Genomic DNA, 22,156 nt, shown 5'->3' with positions numbered 1-22,156 from the left:
TAAGGTTTCTGATCCTCTCATAAACTGCTGCTATTTGCATTATGTAAAACTGACACTTGGAAATATATACATACATATGTTATTTTCCAGGACTTTTCTTGAGCACTCTACAAACTAGATTTCCGAAATCACTCGACACAATCGCCACTATTTCATGCAGCAAGCGTAAATAATCCATTTTCACTCTCTCTTCCCTGTACGCGCAATTTTTGAACCCTTAAATATTCAGTATCAGAAATCAGCTTTGCCGCTGCGCCAAAACTATCTCTGCGACTATACTCACAATATAATTTCTTAAAAATATATAAAGAAACGTTACAAAACCGACGCGCCCAACTCAAGGACTCACAGTGAGTGCTTTGAAAAAAATACCGCTAACTTTTACCGTCTTTACGCCCGAATAGTCAAATTTATAATAAAAAATTACGGGAACAACGCAGAGCTTATAGTGTTTTGAAATTTGGAATAATATTAACTACTTAAAATGCCATACCAACTGTATAAATATTGAATTAAAAAGTATGCTAGAATCGAGAACGTCAATAATTAGAACTTGTTGTCGCTGACATATAAATCACTTTTGTTTTTATTTATTATTTTATTATATTAATTTTTACTAACCCCGAAACGCTTTGAATAGTTGCGCTGCAAGGTAATGGGCTCTGTCGGAACTTGGTTCAAAAGCTGCACCAAAAACTTTACAAAATATGTTTTTTCTGAGCAGCGGTTGTCTCCTTATAACGGTAAGGGTCAATAAGATAACTACAACTTAGATTTCTTTTTCGAATAAGCAACGCCAGACCGATCAGCTGCTCGTATAGGTGTAGGTTAGGAATATATATGGTAAATATCGGGTAAGTTTCAAGGATACTGCCTCTTTATCTGATTAACTAAGCTGTAATTAGAAATAAAATATGATTTGATAAAGAGAGAGAGAGAGAGAGAGAGAGAGGGATACAGTTAAGCATGTGAATGAGAGCTAAAGCCAACTGAGCTGAGTTTGGTTTGAGTTAAAAAAGAAAGCTTGTGAGTGCGGTCAGAGTATAGACAAAAATATGTTCAGACGGTTTCGAGTTAGATTATAAAGTCCTAAAAGTAGTATCATAAATCAAAAAATCAGTTTTCAATAATTTCGTTCGAATTTTCGGCCCTGTTTCATACTAAAACAAGCTGCCGACTTTATGACGAATATATATTTATTTTATTTCTAATTTTATCTACCGATCTGCGACTAAAGCAAAGAAACTATACAACAACCAATAGCTAAACCAATATTTGCACAGCTTTATTCATTGCATTTCGTTTGTCATAAATTTGTATACAAAAGCTTAAAGGGAATCAGTTCAGAATAAAATAACTAAAAGTATCATAGTAGGTTATACACGCACGAACTTTTTTTGCGAAACAAATATTTTTGAATTAAACATTTTTTTTGCACGCTCTCAAGACCAAAGCAGGCAAATAATGAAAAGAGTATTCAAATGAACTACCGCAAACAGAGAATTGTGAAATGCCTCATTCAATACCACACTACTTTGGCTTCGAAACTACAGAGAGTGCTACAGCTACATGGACACAAGTCCAGCACATTACTGGATTGTCTGCCGAAAACCTTTACAAAGTGCAAAGCTATCTCTAACAAACAGACAGATTTCTGTTCCGCTCTGAGTGTAGGTTTTGCCAACAAAATCGGTTGGGAGTTACAAAGCTCTTTGAACCTGCATCCGATTTCTTTGTATTTATTCATTCTCCATATTCCATTACACTGCGCTTTCTATGCGCGTCGCCTCCACAGCCTTTACTCTAAGTAGCGTATCACCAACAACAATAACCAAAACAACTAAGTTTCCTCCTACATGCAATCATGAAACGCTTGTGCTTGTCTATTCGTGCTTGTTGTTGCTGGCGGAAGTTGAGAAGCCGCAAAACTTCAACTGTCAAAAGTTCTTTAATTGCCCTTAAAATGCAACAATGCGTTGCTTCATTGCTTAATTACATATTTTACAGCCACAGTCCGACACGTATTGCACGCGTTGCGCCAACTGCAGAGTTTCTGCTATATGTACTAGGCACTTCCACGCCTTACCACACTATTTCGTTCCGACCTCCTTGCGACTTTTCATTACACTTCCGTCGCAGCACTTTGTCGCCGCTCATGGCACACACGTAGGAGAGCGGTGGGTAGTTAGGCATTGCATGACTGCGCCTTAAATGCTACAACTTGTTTCATGCACACTTCTTCGTTCATTTGCTTCGACTTTTCCTACTTTGCCAGCTTTTAACGCTTGCCTAACGAACCGTCAAACCCCGAAATGCAATCATGGTTGGCAAGTTCGCAGACAGCAAATTCAAATATTGAGAAGGAGTATGGAAATTAAAACTACTTTGGTTGTAAATAAGTGTTCGGAATATCAATTTTGTAATATTGGAAGCTTTTAATTGGTTAGAGTTAGATTCGTTTATCTCTATTCATACATTACAAAGCAGCGCTTTGAGATCATTGGATCCAACTTATCCATAGAACTGAAGATTTTCTCATAGTGAATGTTCATAAGAAGATTGTACTGATATATCCTTGTGAGCTTTGAAGTCAAAGTACCATAACTTTTAGTTCAATATAAGCTTCTACGACTCCATTTCGCTTAGAAGCCGAGCCCATTTGCTTGGTTCCATATTTTTGTTTTTTTGTCACTGATGTTTTTATCACAACTGCATAATCCCGAATATATAATCCTTATTATACATTGAGTTCAATTTGTGAGAGTCAGCTACGGTCTGTCTGAGGGAGAAGCTGCATAGGAGTCTGAAACCTCAGTTGTGAGAGAATTTTGAAAGCTGTGGCTGTGGATGGAAGTACTTAAGACAGAACCGCTTCTTTATAGAAAAAACTTTGCATCTCTTAGTATGCAGCAACTCAGGTTATACATATATTTATATGTCGAATATTCGCACACACTATAAACTAAACATAAATTATACAGTACCACAAAAAAGGTTTACAGAAGAGGTGGCAATATCGTACAAAATCTAGTATCTATTTTGATGCCTACAGCAAACAACATGTTCCACCTCCCTCCAATCACCAACCAGTGCTTAATTATGCTTATAATTTTTGGTGCATTTAATTGCTGCCGACATTCGCGCGAAGCGACCATAAATCGGAAATTATTTGGCGGAAATGAAATTAAGCGTTGCGCAAACTGTTCGACAAACGGAAATTGGCGAATAATCTGCTGCATGTGCAACAACTCGTGCTGAAAACAACAACAAAAGAATAATTCCAGCGGCAGTAGCGCCGATAGGCCCACAACGATGCATTTCTATATACATATATTGTACATACATATATAAGTGGATATGGCTTGTAAAGTGGTTTGAAAATGAAGTCATCAGCAGCTTCTTTGGACCAGTCTGAGACTGGTGCATTTGTAATCCATACTTCACTAAAAAAATTTCATGTTTGAACCACCCTGTGTTAGTAACTGCGCTGTGTCATTGCTACGGAAAGTTAAGATACCACTGTAGTAATTTTATTATGTACTCTTAACAAAATAATAAAATTGAACTATTTTAATAATAAAAACTAAGTTCGTAGGTTAAAAAGGGTTTCTGTTTCTATAATTTTATTAAAAGTCGTTGGGGCCCCCCTGTATTAACGTTATTAACTAGCTGTCTATGCTAAAAGTTTGAAAAGCACTGTGTTTACTTTAGTGGCTTGAATAAAAACCACTGCGCATAAAGTGACCAGTTGATACATCATGGTATATTTTCTTTAAACTTTAACATAATTTTGCATAGTTATTATTTTTAAAAATTTTGGTTAAACTTTATGTCAAAAATATATATTCTCCAAAATTTTCCAAATAAATGAAGTTTTAATATTTTTTAACTTTTCAAAATTTTTAATTTTTCCAAACTTTAAAATTTTAAAAAATTTTAAATTTTATAAATTTTTTTTACTTTTTATTTTTTTCCATATTGTATTATGTATTACAAATTATATTTTACCATTTTACCACTTTATGTAAAAAAAAATATTTTTCATAATTTTCAAAAATTTTCAAAATTTCAAAATTGTTCAAATATCAAAAATTTTCAAAATTCTTAAATTATCAAGATTTTTAAAAATTTTCACAATTTCAAAACTTTTCCAAATTTTTCTATTATCAACATTTTTTTAAATATTTCAATTTTTGAAAATCAATAATTCAGAAATTTTTTTAAATTTTTATTTTTTATTTTGCTTTATATGTATAATAGTGTTAATACGCTAAACATTGAATTTGATTACTCAACAGTCAATTTCTGTTTCATTATCCCGTTATATACATATGTACATATGTATATTCCCGTTTAAATCGCTTCTCAACTGTTATTAAAAAGCGGTAATTCACACCAACAGGGGATCAAAAGCAAATAAACAGAAACACATACAAATATACATTCGTATAAAAATCATATGTATGTATGTACATACATATGTCAACAATCTGGCTGAGGTTTCAGTACACAACAGGCAGCTTGGAGTTAAGCACGTTCAAAACTTTGTAAATAGTTAGCACACGGAGAAGCATTATTGAAATTTATTGTTCATTAAAATACAGTTTTGGAAAAAACCAACAACAACAAAAACATGTTCGCAATAAGTTCTATGAAATTGTGCACCTTTGTTTTGCTTATTTTTTGCAGCGTGGCAGTGCTGAGTGCTGCGCAACCGGGCTATATTAGTGAGTTAAGAGTAAAAATAGTTGACAAAAAAATTTATGAGACTTTATAAAAAACGAATAACAAAAATTTAAGAGAAAAGAAACTTGTAAAAATGTTTAAAATTGTATAAAAAAACTTAAAAAACTTATTTAAATACAAAAAAAAATTAATAAAAACAATGCATAAAATTTAAAAAAAGAAAAAAATGAGTACTACAAATAGTTTTTTATGCGTTTTCAAACTTTTTAAGTTAAAATTATGTGTTAAATTAGATTAAAAAAAAAATAAAAATAATTTTTTTTTCTAACTTTATTAAAAAAATTAATAAAACAAATTTTATGTACAGTTTATTTTCATTACTTTTATTATTATTATTATTATTATTTACATTATTTTCATAAAAAAAATATTAAAAAATGTTTACTTTTATTCCTAATACTTTTCTCTAGCCCCTAAATCATGTCCATCTCATGAGACCTACAAGCCCTGTGGTCCATCCTGTCAAACTGAATGCGCGACACTAAACCAACCGTGTTTAATTAATTACATACGTTGCCCAGATGGTTGTTATTGCGACAAGGGATATGCGCGCGATGCTAACGGTGCTTGTATACCACAAGAACAATGTCCACCCAAGCAAAAAGGGGCTTAAATGTAAATTTACGAAATGTATTTAATTAAATAAAATGATTTAAAAAAAAGAGTTATTCAAAAATATTTTTTATTTATTTTGTATTTTTTTCTTAAAAAATCTTTTTGTGATGATAACGGCGCGCATAGGGGATTTTTCTCATTTATTCACAAAAATATATACACATTTCCGCGTAAATATAGCATATGCTATTGTTGTTGTTTTATTAACTGTATACAATTGACCATCAAAAGTCAACAACAGTTGTATAAATAACTACAATTGACTACTGGCATTGAACTCCAGCAATGTTTCATCAGCGCCTAAAAGTATGCTATTAGTTTGGCTTATATGCTTATTTGATCTTTAAGTGTGGTGTTTTGGAATATTGCTGTGCTATAAACACTTTTAACACAAACACACACGTAAAATTTATACACAAGCAGCACTTTATATTATACACTATACAATAGGAATACAAATATACAAATTTATAACTTTAAAATATGGACATCATTTAATTTTACAGCAAAAAATTTCGGTTACTTTTGTGTGTAATTAAATTCCGAATTTAAGTGATTAATCTGCATATGGGAACTACTCCCAAAGAACTGAGTTAATAACTAGTTACATTGAAAGTGGTTACGCAACTACTTCACTATAAACCAGTTTAAGCGTCTTGGCTAAAATTTTAATATGTAAATATGCTACAAAAATGAATTAATAACTGCCAAAAAAATTAATTAATAACTAGTTATATTGAGAGTAATTGCCCAACTACTTTACCATAAACCAGTTTATAACTAGTTTTTGCGCCATGGCTAATATTTTAAGAAAATTTCTAAAAAATTTGTTTAATAACACCCAAAAAATGTAGTTAAAACTAGTTATTTCGAAAGTAGTTGCCCAACTTCCTTACAATAAACTAGTTTATAACTAGTTTTTGCGAAAAAACTAATATTTTAAGAAGCTTGTGCCAAGTATTACTCAAAGTGTTTAAATTAATTAAAAACTGGTATCATTGTAAATATTTGAGAAACTAGTTGCGTTGTTACCAGTTAATACAAAATTTATAAGTTACCAGTTAATACTAATTTATATTTGATTACACTACTGGCATATTATAAATAAGAGAGTAAATATAAGAAGAGTTCAAATATGTTTGTATCTCTACAATAACTAATGTTACTTATTTTTATTTCCGATAAATAAACAATTTCATATTTTCTTTAACAAATACTTTACTTAAGCCCTTCGCAATCTGGGACACTTTCTGCTTGTTGGCAACGCTGCAGTGTCTAGTCAACACTTTATACACCACACCTGCACCAATTGGCCAAGTGACAGGTAAAACACGCACACATGCCGAACAGCAATAACAACAACGCTGTAAACATCAATAACACAACATTTGCAGAGTTGACCAGCATTCAGCGGCCGCTCACAGCGATCAGTTCTCTTCGGCAACGCGAGCGTGTTACAACTATCAGAATTCGTTAAGCGGCAAAACGCATGCGCCAAGTCACTATTTACTCACACAAGCACAAAGTGGCAACCACACAACGCCAACAAGTGATATACGTATGCGGCGCGTTGTGTAAGAAGCGCATGTGCGCGTGTGCAGAAGTAGAGAAGTTGAAAATCTATATGTAAAAGTGTTGGGGAAAAAATGCAGAAAATCATGCACGAAAATCGGGAAAATGCTGAAAATTTCGTTAAAAAAGCGTTGAAAAGCTTATGTGCTATGATTTTCGAAACCTTCAAGCGCGTGTGATGTGCGGAAAGTTCAATAAAATTTGCTGGAAAAACAAAATTTTTACAACGACAAAAATGCGCAAAGCTGAATAGGTAAAGAAAAAAGAGAAGTGTAGAAAAATTCCAATAGTAAACGTGTCGTCACAGCGCCCGAAGCGGCGAAGTGTGGTAAAAACAGAAAACGAGTGCGAAAAAGTGTATGCGATTTGTTTGAAAAGAGTGAAAAAGTCAAAATGCTTATTGAAAATGTTGCTAAAGGTATAATAAAATTGCATATAAAAATGATTTTGCTGCATAAAATGAAAAAATAAGGCATACTAGCCTCTCAAAAGTGTACTTCGAGGCAGTGTACGACGTTTTGTGGCACACATTCCTATACCAAGAAATACACACACGCACACAGAGCGCAAGATTGAATTCGCACGCAGTTGAAGGCGCACTTGTGGCGTGCAGTTCTAGTATTTCACGGTGAGAAAAATATTACGAAATAAACAAAATAAAAATATTTACAAAACCACAATGTTTAAGAGCAGTATAGTTATAATATATGGTAGGTCCCGCCTTCAAAATATCAGCTGTATTTATATACCATACTATATATAAATACTACAGCGAATTTATATATTTTATAAAGAAAATTATGGAAAAAGTTAGAAAATATTTATAGAACATTTTTGTCTCGTTTAGGCCTGGTTTGGTTGGCATTGCTACAATTCCTAAAAATCTACTTATCGAAATTTATATATTTCACAAACGAAATTATAAAAGTAAGATTGAAAATATTTTTCTTAACGCTTTGTTTATTGACTAGTTTATTTTTCACTAGTTTGTGACTAGTATCATTATTATTGCTAATGATTAATGGATAATGCGATATTATATCCACTGGTCGCACTTTATATATTTGATGAACAAAATTATAGAAAAACATCAAATAAGAGTTTCTTGACGGTTTGTTTATTAACTGGTTCATTTTTGACTAGTTTGTGACTAGTTTCATTGGCAATGCTACAATATTTACAAGATCAACAGTTAACTAACTGGTTACAAAATATCGAGTGCGTTAACTAGAGCACAACCAGTTACGGTAGAACTAGTTTGTAGGCTGTTATGAAACGAGTTAGATCAAGCACAGCGTATATCATAAAACATGCTTCAATATAATATACATGTTTTTCAAACAATTGAATAAGCTTTAGGACATGCTTCGAGCCAGCAATGAAGAATAAGTGGCTTTCTATTTAACGAGTCTACATTGACCCCCAAACAAATAGTTACAGCCTTAACACAAAAGCCTGAATTAGTATTTTTGTAGAAGTTGAAACTTTATTTTGATGACTTTTAGTCGATGTAACTACATACTTTGTACTTAGAGCATTAATATTCAAAAAATCGTCCAACTTGCCCAAAGTAAAATGTGTGTTAGTTAGTTGTTTAATATCCCCAAATGCGCTTAGACTCATTTTTCCTTGAAAATTTTAAGCACACCAACTTGTAAACACCACATTTCGTTGACTCAGTCTTTTAGATTTGAAATTCTCAATCAACTCATGAATTAATTTAATAAAGTTGCTCAGGAAAAAGTTTGTAATTCATAAAATCTTCTAGATTGCAAAGTAAAATGTTTGTTTATTAGTTCATTAAAGTCCTCGAAATCATTTAGAATCATTTTTCATTCAAAATTTTAAGTACATCTCCCTTTATACACCACATTTCGTTTGCTTAGTCATTCAAATTTGAAATTCTCAACCAACTCGAGAATTAATTTATATAAAGCGATTAAGAAAAAGTTTGCAATGTATTGCTCGGTGTGAAAAACATGCTTATTTAGATCAATTCTGCAAGAAAACATGACGCTAAATGCGCTTTTCCGTCCTCTTCATACTTGCGATCTAGTATTTAATAAACTTTATTATCCCATAACTTTCGAACTGGAGCACATCCGTTATTTTACTACATACTATGTGGTGGCAGTGCTTTTCAAGCATCCACTATAATTTAAATTTATTACATATGGCAATATATTATTAATTTAATGTCAACTAAACAGTGTCTTAGCACCTTTTAGAACAATTTCATACAATGCTTGAATCACTGCAATCTTCTGTCATTTGCTTTGCTACTTTCTTCTACTAAAGTGATCTTTTATTTTTATTTTTTGCCTTTTTTGTGATTATTGTGACACATTCCACAAGCAAAAACGTGTATAAATAAATAAAACTGCATAAGAAAGCAAAACCCGAGAAGAGGCAACAATGGGGGCCAAACAAAGCAGTTAAAAAAGAAAAAACTACGCACCAACATCGCATGCCAGCGCTACAAAAACAAAAGAAAAAATAACAAAGAATATATATTTTTACACAACAGCAAAGTTTGTAATAAAAACATAAATGGCCTGAAAGAAATGCCACGGCGCGCTGGCAGGGCAAGCAGAGAAGTTGCATAACTTGTTTCTTAAAAATTTCGCACCGTGCGCTTCAGCTTGACATTATTTGCTTTTTAAAGCATTACAAATGCAGCGCAGCAACACAGTGCCATATTCGCTTCGCTGCACTTGATGATTGCCCAGCTTTGTGGCACTGCTGGCCCCAGCAGAATGATACCATTAAATTGCTTTATTATGCATATGCATGCATACAATTGCGCCGTAAATATATGCAAATGCTGTAGAATATTCATAAAAGCGTATTTCAATGATTCGCAAGCTGTGCATGAGTCAATCTGCGCCGCCAAACAGTCTGTGCTGATTGGGAGTATTCAAATGATTTCGTTCGCAGGTGGCAATCACTGATTTATAACGACTTGTTGTTGTTATTATTATTTTGAAAATTGCTATAGTTTGCAATGTGTTGCTGTTCCGCATTGTTATTGCTCTGCAAGTTCATGAACGCAGCGCTCCAAAGTCCACTGCTGCGCTCCCACTGTCGAGCAAGTTCGTCGCTTAAGTCTTTTGTTTTTATCGCAAACCGTGCAGGCGTTGCAGTTCTCCGCTTGTATATTTTTTCTGTACTTTTTTGTAAATCGGCAAGCCTTCGCAGCAGCTAATTAACCAGTTGTCACTGCTGTCATGTTTGTTGTATTTTCGTCTCTGTTTTTTTTTTTATTTTTTACTAAGAAATTATTCAAGCGATAAAATATGGAAAAATCGAAATGTGACTAATTGGCGGTAAAAATGAAAGATTTCTTCAGTTGCACTACTTTCTGCTTTATCGCTTGTCAATTTACCAATTATTTTTATTTCGATACAGTTGAAAGCTGTCATATGACAACAGCAATAACCCACATTATGGCTATATTGCTCCATAAATTGCAATTGGCTTGTGTTATTATTACAAAAAATTAATTTTCTTACTAAATAATACTGAAAACAAAATATTAGAAATTCAAAAAAGACGTTTATTATATTAAATATAAATGAATATCCAATTAAAGCTCTAAACAAAATTTTTAAAAAATTTTCAAATATTTTTATTTGTTAATCTTGAAATTCCAAAAAAAAAAAATTAAGTAATTTTTCTTGTTTTTTTAGTTTCTTTTTTTTATTTTTCCGAAATTTTTAATTTTTCTTATTTTTTTTAAGTTCTTAGTTTTTAGAGTTTTTTTAGTTCTTTTTATTTTTCTTAATTTGTTTCTTAATTTTTGACTTTTTAATTATTTCAAATTTTTCTTAATTTTTTTTTAATTTTTTAAATATTAAAAAAAAATATTTATTTAAATAAGAGAATTAAAAAGAAATATTTTTATTTTTTATTTTTTTTCAACTAACCAATTAAATGCAAACCAAATAACTATAAAAAAATACCACACAAAATTTTGATCTCTAAAATCGACACCCTCTCAAGCCATAAATCAAATGCTTTAAATTTAATTTGCATAATTAACAAATCAACAATTCAATAAAACCAAATTTTATTATTTAAAACAAATATGCTTAGTAGGCAGAGGAAAGCAGTTGAGAAAAGTTCAAAAAGTAATACCAAATTGATTACGAAATAGTCTCAAAAATGTAAAAAACCCAACCCATTTATTATCAGACTATACAAACTGGCACAATATGACAAACAGCAGTCCAGCCATACGCAATTTAAATAATTAAGTTGAGAATTTATTATCAAATACAACAAATAGCTGAAAAGCCGCGAGATTTTCAAAGTGACCGCCACGGCAACTGATGAGCCTATGCAGTGGCAACACGAGTGAAGCAGTACAAATAAAGCATAGTGTAAGAAGTGGTATTAAGAAAACAACAAAAACAACAATAAAGAATGCTAATCATCACATTAATTTATGCAGACAAAATGGTTTCGTAGGTTAGTTGAGTTTTATATGAATTGAAAATGAAAGACATGAGGGCGGCAAAGGCAAAGTAAAGAAAAATTTCAATTGGTAAAAAATTAATATAAAATAATAAAATTACAAAAAAAATTTTTATTAAAAAAAAATTTAATTAAAAAAAGAATTAAAAAGAATTTTAAATTAAAAAAATTAAAATAAAAAAAATATTGAAAAAAAATAAATAAAAAAATTAAACAAAATACAATACACAAAAATAAAGAAATAAAAAAAGCAAAAAAAAACTAAAAAAATCTTTTACAATTTTTTATATAGCATTTAACTTTGCGTGCTACGTACTACTTTCAAATTTTCTAAAAAATATTTTTGAAAGTTACAATGCTGTGCTCCTTTGTATAGAAACAGTCACTTCTTTTCCTTAAAACATTTTACAATTATATACGACTTTTGTATTTTGTTTGCTTTTGTTGGCAATAAATCATGCAACAGCACTTACTGTCACGCTAAGCGCTTATGCAACATACTGCGCTGGCACTGCAGTGGCAGCCACATAATTGTCAGCATTAAAGTGAAATATTTGCAAAATTCAATTAAAACATCAAAGCGTGCAAAAATAAATAAAAACAAAAATAAATTCCGCCAGCGCTGTCAATGTCAGCTGCGCGAACACGCCGCGCGTGCATACACACACACGTATGCCTGCCTATGCAAAATAGTTGCAAATTAGCTGCGCCGCCATGCGCTGCTGACGACCAGTCCGCAACGCACACACACCGCATTAGCGTCTATTTAAGCGACAAAGTGGCGTTGTGCGCAGCAACGCATGCAAACCGAGTCGCACATGTGCCTCGGCTACTGTTGCGATTTTTGCAATATTTCGCAATTTTCGTTGCTGTCGCCAAGTTGTTGAAAATATTTTCAACATTTTCCGTGCTTTTGCTACCTCATTTGTTGCCTCCCCGTTGTACTTAAAGTTGATTTAAATATTTAGAAATCATTTACATTACTAACTGTAGGAAAAGGCGGCGAATCACATGCGATGTGGCGCGCGTTGTCGCTGCAACTATTTGACGGTTGTCGGAAAATATTTGAGCTTCGTTGCGGCGCTCAGAGATGCGCGCTACAGCGGCGAGCACAAAAAAAGCTTCCTAGAGGCATTTTATTTTAATGGTTTTGTAATTGGAGAATAGAAAAATGGACGAGCAATATACAAACAAAAATTAATTTAATTAGTCAAAAAAATTTAAATTAATTTAATATAAAAGTTTTATTTCTTCCAAAAAAATATACAAAAAAAGTTAATTAATTTTTTCAATTAATTAAATTAATTAATTTTTTTTTTGTAAATATTTTCGGAAAAAATAAAATCTTTATATTAAAAAAAATACACAAAATTTAAGCAAGTTATGAGCAGTGCGAAATTGTTAAATTGATTTAATTTTTTTATATTTTTCAAAGCAAAAAAATAAATTTTTATGGTTTTTTTCAGCAAAATACACAAAATCTTAACCAACCAGTGAAAACTGTACATAGCAAAAAATATTTTTTCACAAAAATAAAAATAATTATCTCTAAATTCATTAAGATATATATGTATATGTATGTATAAAAAATTGTTTTAAATCTTGACCCTTCGACACCCTTTATCACCACGAAAATAACCAAAAAGCTGAAAAAAAATTAATGAAAATATTTAATCACGTGTGCGCGATCGGTTTACCGCTATTTGTGGCACCTGCGCCACCTTTCACTATATCAACATCCAATGTATGTGTGTATGTGTGTGCTCTGGCTGCAGCACTCAGCTTGCACATGACCACCACCATCTCCGACACCACGAACACGACGACTGCGACTGCGACGATGACCACGACCACAACCATCGCCATCTCGGCGCAATTGCCCAATTTTCTTAATCGCTATCTTCACAGTATTTACTTTAAGTAAAAAATAATTAGAAAACTTTAATATCAAATTGTGCGCCGACTCGGCCGCCTTTCACCTGAGCGCCAGCAAGCAAAGTCAGGCAGTCAGGGTTGAGATAATCGAATCGGCGCAAATAAAAAGAAAACAACAATAAAAACTTTAAAGAGCACATGTGAGTGTGAGCAACAACAAAAAAAAAATTTAAGTAAAAACACAAAATTCATAAAACCAAAAACAAAAACAAAATCGGAACAGCGACCGAAAACTGGGTAGCAAAGAAATATTTTTAGAGCCTAGAATGCCTGCGAACAGAAAAACAATTGCGCCTACTCGCGCTTACATTGTTATTATTAAAACGGTGCTTGTGCGTGTGCCTGTGTGGGTAGCGCACCTGCGCGTGAGCTTGCCACACTGCTTTGCCGCATGTCAATTAACCATCAACCACTCCGGGTGTTGCACAACTACACACACACACACACATGCTCGCAGAATTCCCACTCGACTACCGTAAAGAAAATTCAATTAATGCTTATCTCACCATATTGCCAGCATTAGCACAATAATATTTACGAATAAAACAACAAAATTCCAGTGAACGCACAAAATTGCGGCATAAATGTCTGTAATTTGCTGGTAAATTGATCGGCAAAACAAGAAATGAAAATGTCGTAGCGCTGATTAAACGGTCGTCATGTTGGCAGCCCATTTGACAAGTCGCCAGATAATGGCATTTCTGAAGGAGGGAAGGTTTCCTGCAGTAATATTATTTTTTCGGTGCTTTCTGTAATTTGGTTCGAATTATCAAAAATATAATTAATTTAAATGACAAAATACGAAAAGACTTTTTCTACCCAATATATAGGTTAGCCTCAGAAAGCTTTCTGTGAGGTTAGGTTCAGTGGTTGATCCACAAGATGGGCATCGCGCTAAGACAAATACATATATTCATAGAACGGCCCGATTTATAGGGAGTAAAATCACTTATGCCGAAAATATTCTATGGATCATTTTGAACAGCTATGGATCTAAGACCGACTTCGGGCCACCGATTTTTAAGCCGAAATTTTTTGGGGATTATAAAAACCAATTAATCATTCTGAAAGTGTGAGCACCCTAGTACTAAATCATTGTTCCCACCTAGGAGAGTCAGAAAGGAAGTTTTGAGAAATTTCTAACTCGGATTAATTCAAACAGCTTCAGCAACTAGAATTCAATAAGATTCTCAACCTTAGAGTGTGGACGCCAATGGTAAAGCCTATCTATCTAAGAGCGAAGAGCTTACTGAAAGTCTTGCCAACAATCCACTGTTAGTCAAGCTCCCATGAAGCCCAACTATCCATTAGTAGAAATCACGAAGAGAAGATATGTGCTTACAGTGAGATTTTCGTAGGGATAAGGTGTTTCCATATAAGGCATTGACGCAAAGCCAGACCAGATATAAGACAAGGAGCTCCATATCAACAATTAAATGCCAATGTGCAAAGTAATAGCACAAGCCGCCACCAGATCATACGATAGACGGTTTTGTGAATACGGTTGGTCGTCTTCGAGAATAACGCTTGATATATTATTAGTTTAGGAACCATCTTCAGTTGTTTATTACATTATATGCAACAACTTCGTCTATTTTCTGAAACGGTGAGTATCGTCTTGCGGATAATGAAGCTTCAAACAACATCCTATGTGAATTCTGGCACTATTTACAAAGCGCAAACCTTTTTGGGATGGTCAAATATAAGAGTAATTTCATCCATCTGGAGTCGTTTAGTTCATGAATTTCTTTCTCTAACTCTAGCTGATAGCTTTTTTCTTTTGTATCAAATATACACGACGTTTGTTTGACAGTTTCTATCGGGTGATGAAGCCAAGAAGAACTTTTTCAGTAATTTTGGGGTTTGCTTGGAATGAACTTTGAAACCACGGCCTACCGAATGGCCGACTTCAGCCAAAATGGAGTACAAAAGTATGCCTGAGTGAACAGTTGTAACGTTATTTAAATTCAAAAACGTCGTAACGGTATTTTTAGGAGCCACTTCATTAAGCGCTGCTGCCATTTTCTCTACGTATAATTATTAACTCGGTAATAAACTTATATTTTTCCATTAAATTACCACTTTTCTAGCTGTCTTCACGCTGATTAACGGCAGTCACCTGCTATACAGCGCTTTTACACTTTTTGTTTCTCTCCTAACACATCCGTTTCAGCTAACTTCCACTGCAGCTCCGCTTATGATTAGAATTTATTTGCATTTCTTTTGCTTTGCTGCTACAATTATTTTGCTTAATGCTGTTTTTTGTCGTTTGTCATTTGTTCTTCGCAAAATTCTCAGCGCTAATGAGATTTTAATTGCCCCCGCCGTGCATGAAGGTCAAAGCCGACTTTATTACCAACCTCATTCGCACAAGCACACTCAGCACGTCAAACCGCGCTTCGTGTGCCTACCGTCGTCGGCTCATCAGGCGTTCTACAATAACAACTGTCAATTTTCATAACCTTACTGGCTTTACACAAACAACAACACGTCATGACGGCAGCTTAGACTGCGCTACCGCTGCGCCTGCGCCCTATGCTACGCAGCGCCCACTTTCGTCAGCTCTAATTATATCTGTTTGATTGAATTTTAAATCATCTAAATGTGTATAAACAAAGCTACGAAACACGCGGGGCATAATCATATGAAAACGAAAAAATTAATGAAATCTATATAAAAAATACGCTCGACAGTGACGCCACCATGTCCGCACAGCCACTTCCATGCTCATGTCCACTTCAAACATAAAAGCAGCCGCAAAGTGATTTCTTTTTTATTCATTATTTGACTTTCCTGTTCTTTTTGCGGTTGTTGTTGCTGTTGCTGCTGTTCACTTTTCCGTTCAGCTTTTATTTGTACAGCCTTTTACGTCTATTCACAGCTTTATTTGCCTTGTTGTTAGCGAGTCATAACTACAAAAGGTTTATTATGCTGCTTGTCTTTCGCCTGTCTCTCTGTGTTTCGATTTCCGCTTCTTATTAAGTAGTCCATCACATTCGGCAGTCAGCGCCGCAGGCTGATGAAAGCATTAGATTTGGGCAGCCTGTACGCGGTGAAATGGTTGAAATAAAAAACTTGCTCAAAAACGTCTTAAAATCGGGTGGTTGTGATAGTTTATAGATTAACCTCAGTGATTCGGCGCTTCAGCTATGCTGTTCTGCTTATTACACTCCCTCACGTACCTTTCTAAGTCCGTTGTGTGCTCAAAAGATAGCATCTTTGCTATTTGTAGAGAAGTAACTGTTAAACGAAAGGAATTATGCAATAGCGATCTGTCTCTGTCTACAAGATTCCTGCTAATCTATTACAATATCACCAGCACGATTAAATCCTCTAAAATACACGCATTTCATCAGAAAGTTACACTAAACAGCTTATTATTGAATTAAGAGGATCCATACTCTAAAGCTGTTTATATTGCTGGATTTTAGATCCCTAAGGAGCTCTGCTTCTACTAATCGTAATCAGTTTGAAAGGAAGACCATCAAAAGTGAAATTGCTGAGCGAGTTCTGGACTCAGTCGTTGTGCTTTACTCATGATTCATTCCCAAATAATAAGTAATAAAACTTAATATTTTCTAAACAAGAGATGTAAATGCTTTTGTGGACTTGTGGTGCACTCACTCTATTGAATTTTATATATAACTTTTTAAAGTCTAATTCTTGTATACCTCGTTTAATATAAATAATGAAACTTTATATTTTTTCATCAAAAGATGACTAAAAATGCGTTTGCGAACTTGTGGAATACTCAATCTATAGAAATTAGAGATAATTTAGCAAAAGTAACTCCTGTATGTCACGATTAATATAAGTAATGAAATTTTCTGAGCAAAAGATGACGAGAAACGCTTAAGTGAACTTGTGGAACACTCAATCTTTCAAATTTTATAGATAATTTAGCAAAGTCTAACTCCTGTATACCACGATTAATATAAAAAATGCTACTTTATGAGCAAAAGATGACGTGAAATGCTTAAGTGCACTTGCGGAACACTCAATGTATCAAACTTTATAGATAACTTAGCAAAGATTACCAATTGCACAACAGTACTTTAAAAGTTAAAATATACAAATTTTAGCGAGAATCTGACGCGATTCGAATGTTTAAATCCCATGTTTTCTACATCATCAGTTATTTATGCTCGCAACTTTGGCATTTGTAAGCCGTTTGTCAAATCTCAAAGAGTTGAGGCAAAATAGTAGTATTTCAATTGTTTTTTATACCCACCGTATTACCGTTATAGTGCTTAAATAATAGTTATAGTGAAAATTATGTGAATAAAATCGTCAAACAGCAGCTCTTGACAGTTAAATGTGCCAAAATAATAGCTTTTTTTTGTTTTAAGTGAACTGTCAGTTTCTTTTTTTTCGGAAGATAATAGAAAACATAAAACACTAATAATATTACATAAATCTCTAATGATCCACGCTACAAAAATACAGTATATACTGAGTTGCCTCAGCTGTCAACTGACAAGTATCAGCTGTCAAAAAACTAATATTGAATATATAAATATATGCCATATGAAAGTCTGGTGTATAGGAAGCTAAAACGAAGAAGAGGCGCAGCGTACAGTAGCCGTTTGCCGTGAAGCGAAAAACTCGATAAATAAAAATAAAAATAAACATGATAACAATAACGAAAACGCTGCGTAATTTTGTTGTCAAAAATATGCAAAGCTTCGTACATGTTGCAATGTGCTTTCGGCGCTTTATTGGCACTTATTAATGATTTCCTTTTACATGAAAACAACACGCATGTTTGCATAATTTTTCACTTAGCTCGCGCTTGTTCTTTCGCGTTACGATTCTTTTTATTTTTCTGACGTTTTACTTAGCTTTAACTACATTGTTGCGACCAAATTCCAATCTCCTTGCGGCGAAAAATTCACAACATTCCTGACGCTTCACTCTTTTTGGCTTATTTTTCGCAGAAGATCGTTTTCTTTTCGCTGTTGTTGTGCTCCGCTTTGCTGACCGAAAAATTTGCTTAGCATTTCTTGTTGGCCAGCGCCCAAAAGCGCAAATTCGTGTGCTGAAACGTGTGACAAATGACCGTAATTTGCCGCTAGCGGTATAAGCTGCAGCCCGCTGCTGACTCAATAGCCGAATATCTCTTTTCATTAATGCTGCTTATCACATATTTAGTAGGTCTTTGCCTCCGCACGGCAAGCCGCAATATATTTATGAATTAAAGTAATGCACTTTGAACGGTCGAAAATTAATAGTCCCGTCATTTGCCATACGCTTTCGTATACCAGTACTTGTACTTGCTCGCGGGTACGGGCCAACGGCATAGTGTGACCACCATCGTGGCGCTGGCACCACCGTTAACCGGTGTGTTCAGTTTGGCTGATATTGTGCGCTTTGAAGACATATTTTTTATGAAAGCATCAAAACGATTGAGTCATAAAAATTTATTACACATAACGAATTTATAATTTCTGACCTTAGGTAAGATATGGTTTTCGTACGCCGTGACTTCGTGCTACGCGCACGACTGTAGCAAATGCAAAGCTGCAAGCGTAACTTTTGGTACCGAAATTGCACTGTACCGTTACTAGCAGTTAAAACGAAGTCATTTGGTCATAGCATTATTACGAGACGTCTAGTTTGTGTTGTAATTCAGGATTTCTTAAGGAAAATGTTTAAAACTGCGATTTGCAATTTGTCAAGGAATTATATCTTCCCATCGCCAATGATTAGGATGACTTTCTTAATTGACTTATTTCTTGTTATTTTGGAACAATGTTAATATTAAACCATTTACAATATTTTTTTTTTTTTTTTTTTTTTTTGAAAACTCCTACTTAAGTTATAGTTCCATATCTCCAACTACTCAACAGTTACTAACTTTAATCAGCTCCTTTATAGATTTCTGTTATATATATTTCCAAACGACCATCTTCCTTTGACTTTCAAAGCCCATTAGTTATTTTTGGTTCTAAAGAGTTTCACTTCCTTGACCATTTCTCATTGTCTTAGACTCTTAAAATATTATCAAGACATTTTAGCAAATCCAGCCACTTTGCTTTGTATTTTTTGGGATATTCTGCGTACCCTCGTTAGTTTGACTTCTACGTCGGGTGATTTAATTATCAGAACAAGACCTGTCACATCAACGGTCTTTGAGTGCTCAACTGTTTTCATTCCATATGGCATATGCATATTTCCAATACCGAAAGCTCTCCGTAGTAAGCAAGCCAACAAGGGAACCAACAAATATCCTGCACTATTTACACGCTACGAAACGACATCTTTTCGGGCTTCGCCCTGCAAAATAGGCTGCTTACGTCACTCAAAGTCTTTCTTTTCCAACAAGTGCTCTCCAGGATCTCTCAGAACCAAGCCGTCCACCACAGCGAGACATGTGCGCACATTTCGGAAATTCTCAGAAAAAGTAATCACTTTCAATGACATGTTGTCGCTAAGATCACAACAAGCATTTCCACAGACAACAGGCACAAAAGATTTTCAATGCAAATACGTAAATATGTATGGAAGCAGCTCAAGCTTGAGAGTACACTTAGCTATGCGCTTGTCACATGTCGCCGCCAAAAAACGTAATTTATTTGCGTATTCAATTGTCAACGTTGACGTAAAAGCCATAAAGTGCAATGCTGACAGTCATCCAGGCGGCAAAGTGAGTAGGCAGCCGAAAGCCAGCCAATACAATGATGAAGCTACTCACCAGCGATTGGCGGTGAAAATAAATGCTGCTGATGTAGGAGATGACAATGAAGTTGGGACGCTAAAAAATTGGCAGCAGGAATGCGCAAATATTTATACATACCATTAAATTTACTTAAGAATCTTAGCGATGGCGGTATTAAGCATGGTATTTTTATGAGTGGTTACATACTTTGGAAGTAAGTGTAAAGAAAGACGAAAATTCCCATCAAATATTGATATTTTCAAAGCTTTTCGCAATATTAGTTATGTTAAACACTCGAAGAAATAAAAAAAACCGTTAGTTTTGTTTTCAGCGAAGCTGTAATACCCTTCATAAGTCAAGAAATTTCCAAATAAGAATGTAATTTTATTCTTTCAGTTTGTATTGCAGCTATATGCTACATATAGTGGTCCGATATCGGCGGATCCGACAAATTAGCAGCTTCATGGGAAGAAAAGGATGTGCGCAAAGTTACAGATCGATATGTCAATAACTGAGGAATATACAGACGCAGACGAACAGGCCAATGGCTTAATAGACTCTGCTCGCCACACTATTCATTTATAAATATTAGGTTGTCAAATATCTCCCTTCTAAAAGCGCGGACAGAGCTCGTATCTGGCAATACTATACATCTTTGAAAGGTCTTGACATAACCTACAAGACGACGCTATGCATGATTAATTTAGATATTGCGTTAAACAGTTATAGACGTGTAAACGTGGAGTTCACTAACGCCGAAATTCGCGATATTTTATAAATTTTTCCTTCGTTAAAGGCAAATCCGCTAGAGAAACGTTCCGTGAGATTAATGGTGTTTTGGGAGATGGTACTCTATCACTTCGAACGGCGGAGGAATGGTTTCGACGATTCAGAGCGGGTGAAAACGATACCATGGATAAGCCAGCCGGCGGAAAACCTGTGACGACGAATACCGATCAAATCATGGAAAACATCGAGTTAGACCGGCATGTGGCATCTTGTGACATCGCCCAGAAGATGGGAGTTAGTCACCAAGCCAAATTTAAAATCATAAACAGAAGGCTGGATACACAAAAAAGCTTGATGTTTGGGTGGCGCATGTTTTGACGCAAAAAAACCTTCTGGACCGAATCAACGCCTGCGATATTCTGCTGAAACGAAACAAACTCGATCCATTTTTGAGGCGGATGGTGACTGGCGACGAAAAATGGATCACATACGACAATATCAAGCGAAAACGATCGTGGTCGAAGGCCGGTGAATCGTCCCAAACCGTGGCCAAGCCGGGATTGACGGCCAGGAAGGTTTTGCTGTGTGTTTGATGGGGTTTGAAGACATGTGCTGCTCCCATATGGCCAGACGCTTAATTCTACCATCTACTGCGAACAACTGGACAGCTTGAAGCAGGCGATCGACCAGAAGCGTCCAGAATCGGCCAACAGGAAGAGTGTAGTGTTCCACCAGGACGCCGCCAGACCAAACACTTCATTGATTACTCGTCAGAAGCTACGGGAGCTCGGATGGGAGGTTTTATAGCATCCACCATAGCCAGGACATAGCGCCAAGTGATTACCACCTGTTCTTGTCCATGGCGAACGCCCTTGTTGGTGTAAAGTTGAATTCAAAAGAGTCTTATGAAAAGTGGCTGTCAGAGCTCTTAGCAAATAAAGAGAGGGGCTTCTACGAGGGGGGTATTATGAAGTTGCCGTTTAGTAAGAAACACATTATCAAACAAAACGGCACATATTTAAACTAAATCCGATCACTTTAACACTTTTTATAAAGCATTGAATAAAGAGCAAAAAAGGTGAAGGGAGATAATTGACAACCTAACATATGTTCTAAGGTCTTCAACGTTTCCTTCTTCGTGTCAAACTTAACAGACCCTGTGGTATAAATATATCCACGACTTATGTATATGTGTAGCTGCTGTGACACGCTTTGAGTAAGGCTTTTATTGTTGCATATCGAAATAATAATCTTTCTCATATTTTTTAATAAATTTTATTCTTTTCTTTAATTTCAGCCAACGCAAAAAAGTTTTGATATGAAAATGTGGCAATATTTTTCACAGTGTCTGAACATGGTATCAGCTGTTTGAATATTAAATACGACTTTATGTATTATTCGGTAATTCAACTGCAGTCATAATCA

At 34.5% G+C, this 22,156-nt stretch overlaps 1 protein-coding gene across 1 annotated transcript; it reads left to right on the top strand.

Moving 5' to 3' along the window:
- Positions 1-4,488: 4,488 nt before the first annotated feature.
- Positions 4,489-5,414, top strand: LOC120775217 (chymotrypsin-elastase inhibitor ixodidin). The gene is made up of 2 exons (XM_040105285.1): positions 4,489-4,727; positions 5,157-5,414. The coding sequence occupies exons 1-2, from the start codon at positions 4,634-4,636 to the stop codon at positions 5,357-5,359; spliced, it is 297 nt and encodes a 98-aa protein (XP_039961219.1). The 5' UTR covers positions 4,489-4,633; the 3' UTR covers positions 5,360-5,414.
- The last annotated feature ends 16,742 nt before the right edge of the window (positions 5,415-22,156 follow it).

The sequence above is a fragment of the Bactrocera tryoni genome, chromosome 4 (assembly GCF_016617805.1).
Source record: "Bactrocera tryoni isolate S06 chromosome 4, CSIRO_BtryS06_freeze2, whole genome shotgun sequence".
NCBI classification, from domain to species: domain Eukaryota; kingdom Metazoa; phylum Arthropoda; class Insecta; order Diptera; family Tephritidae; genus Bactrocera; species Bactrocera tryoni.
The sequence above is the reverse complement of the archived record's forward strand: the minus strand, read 5'-3'. Positions and strand labels throughout refer to the sequence as shown.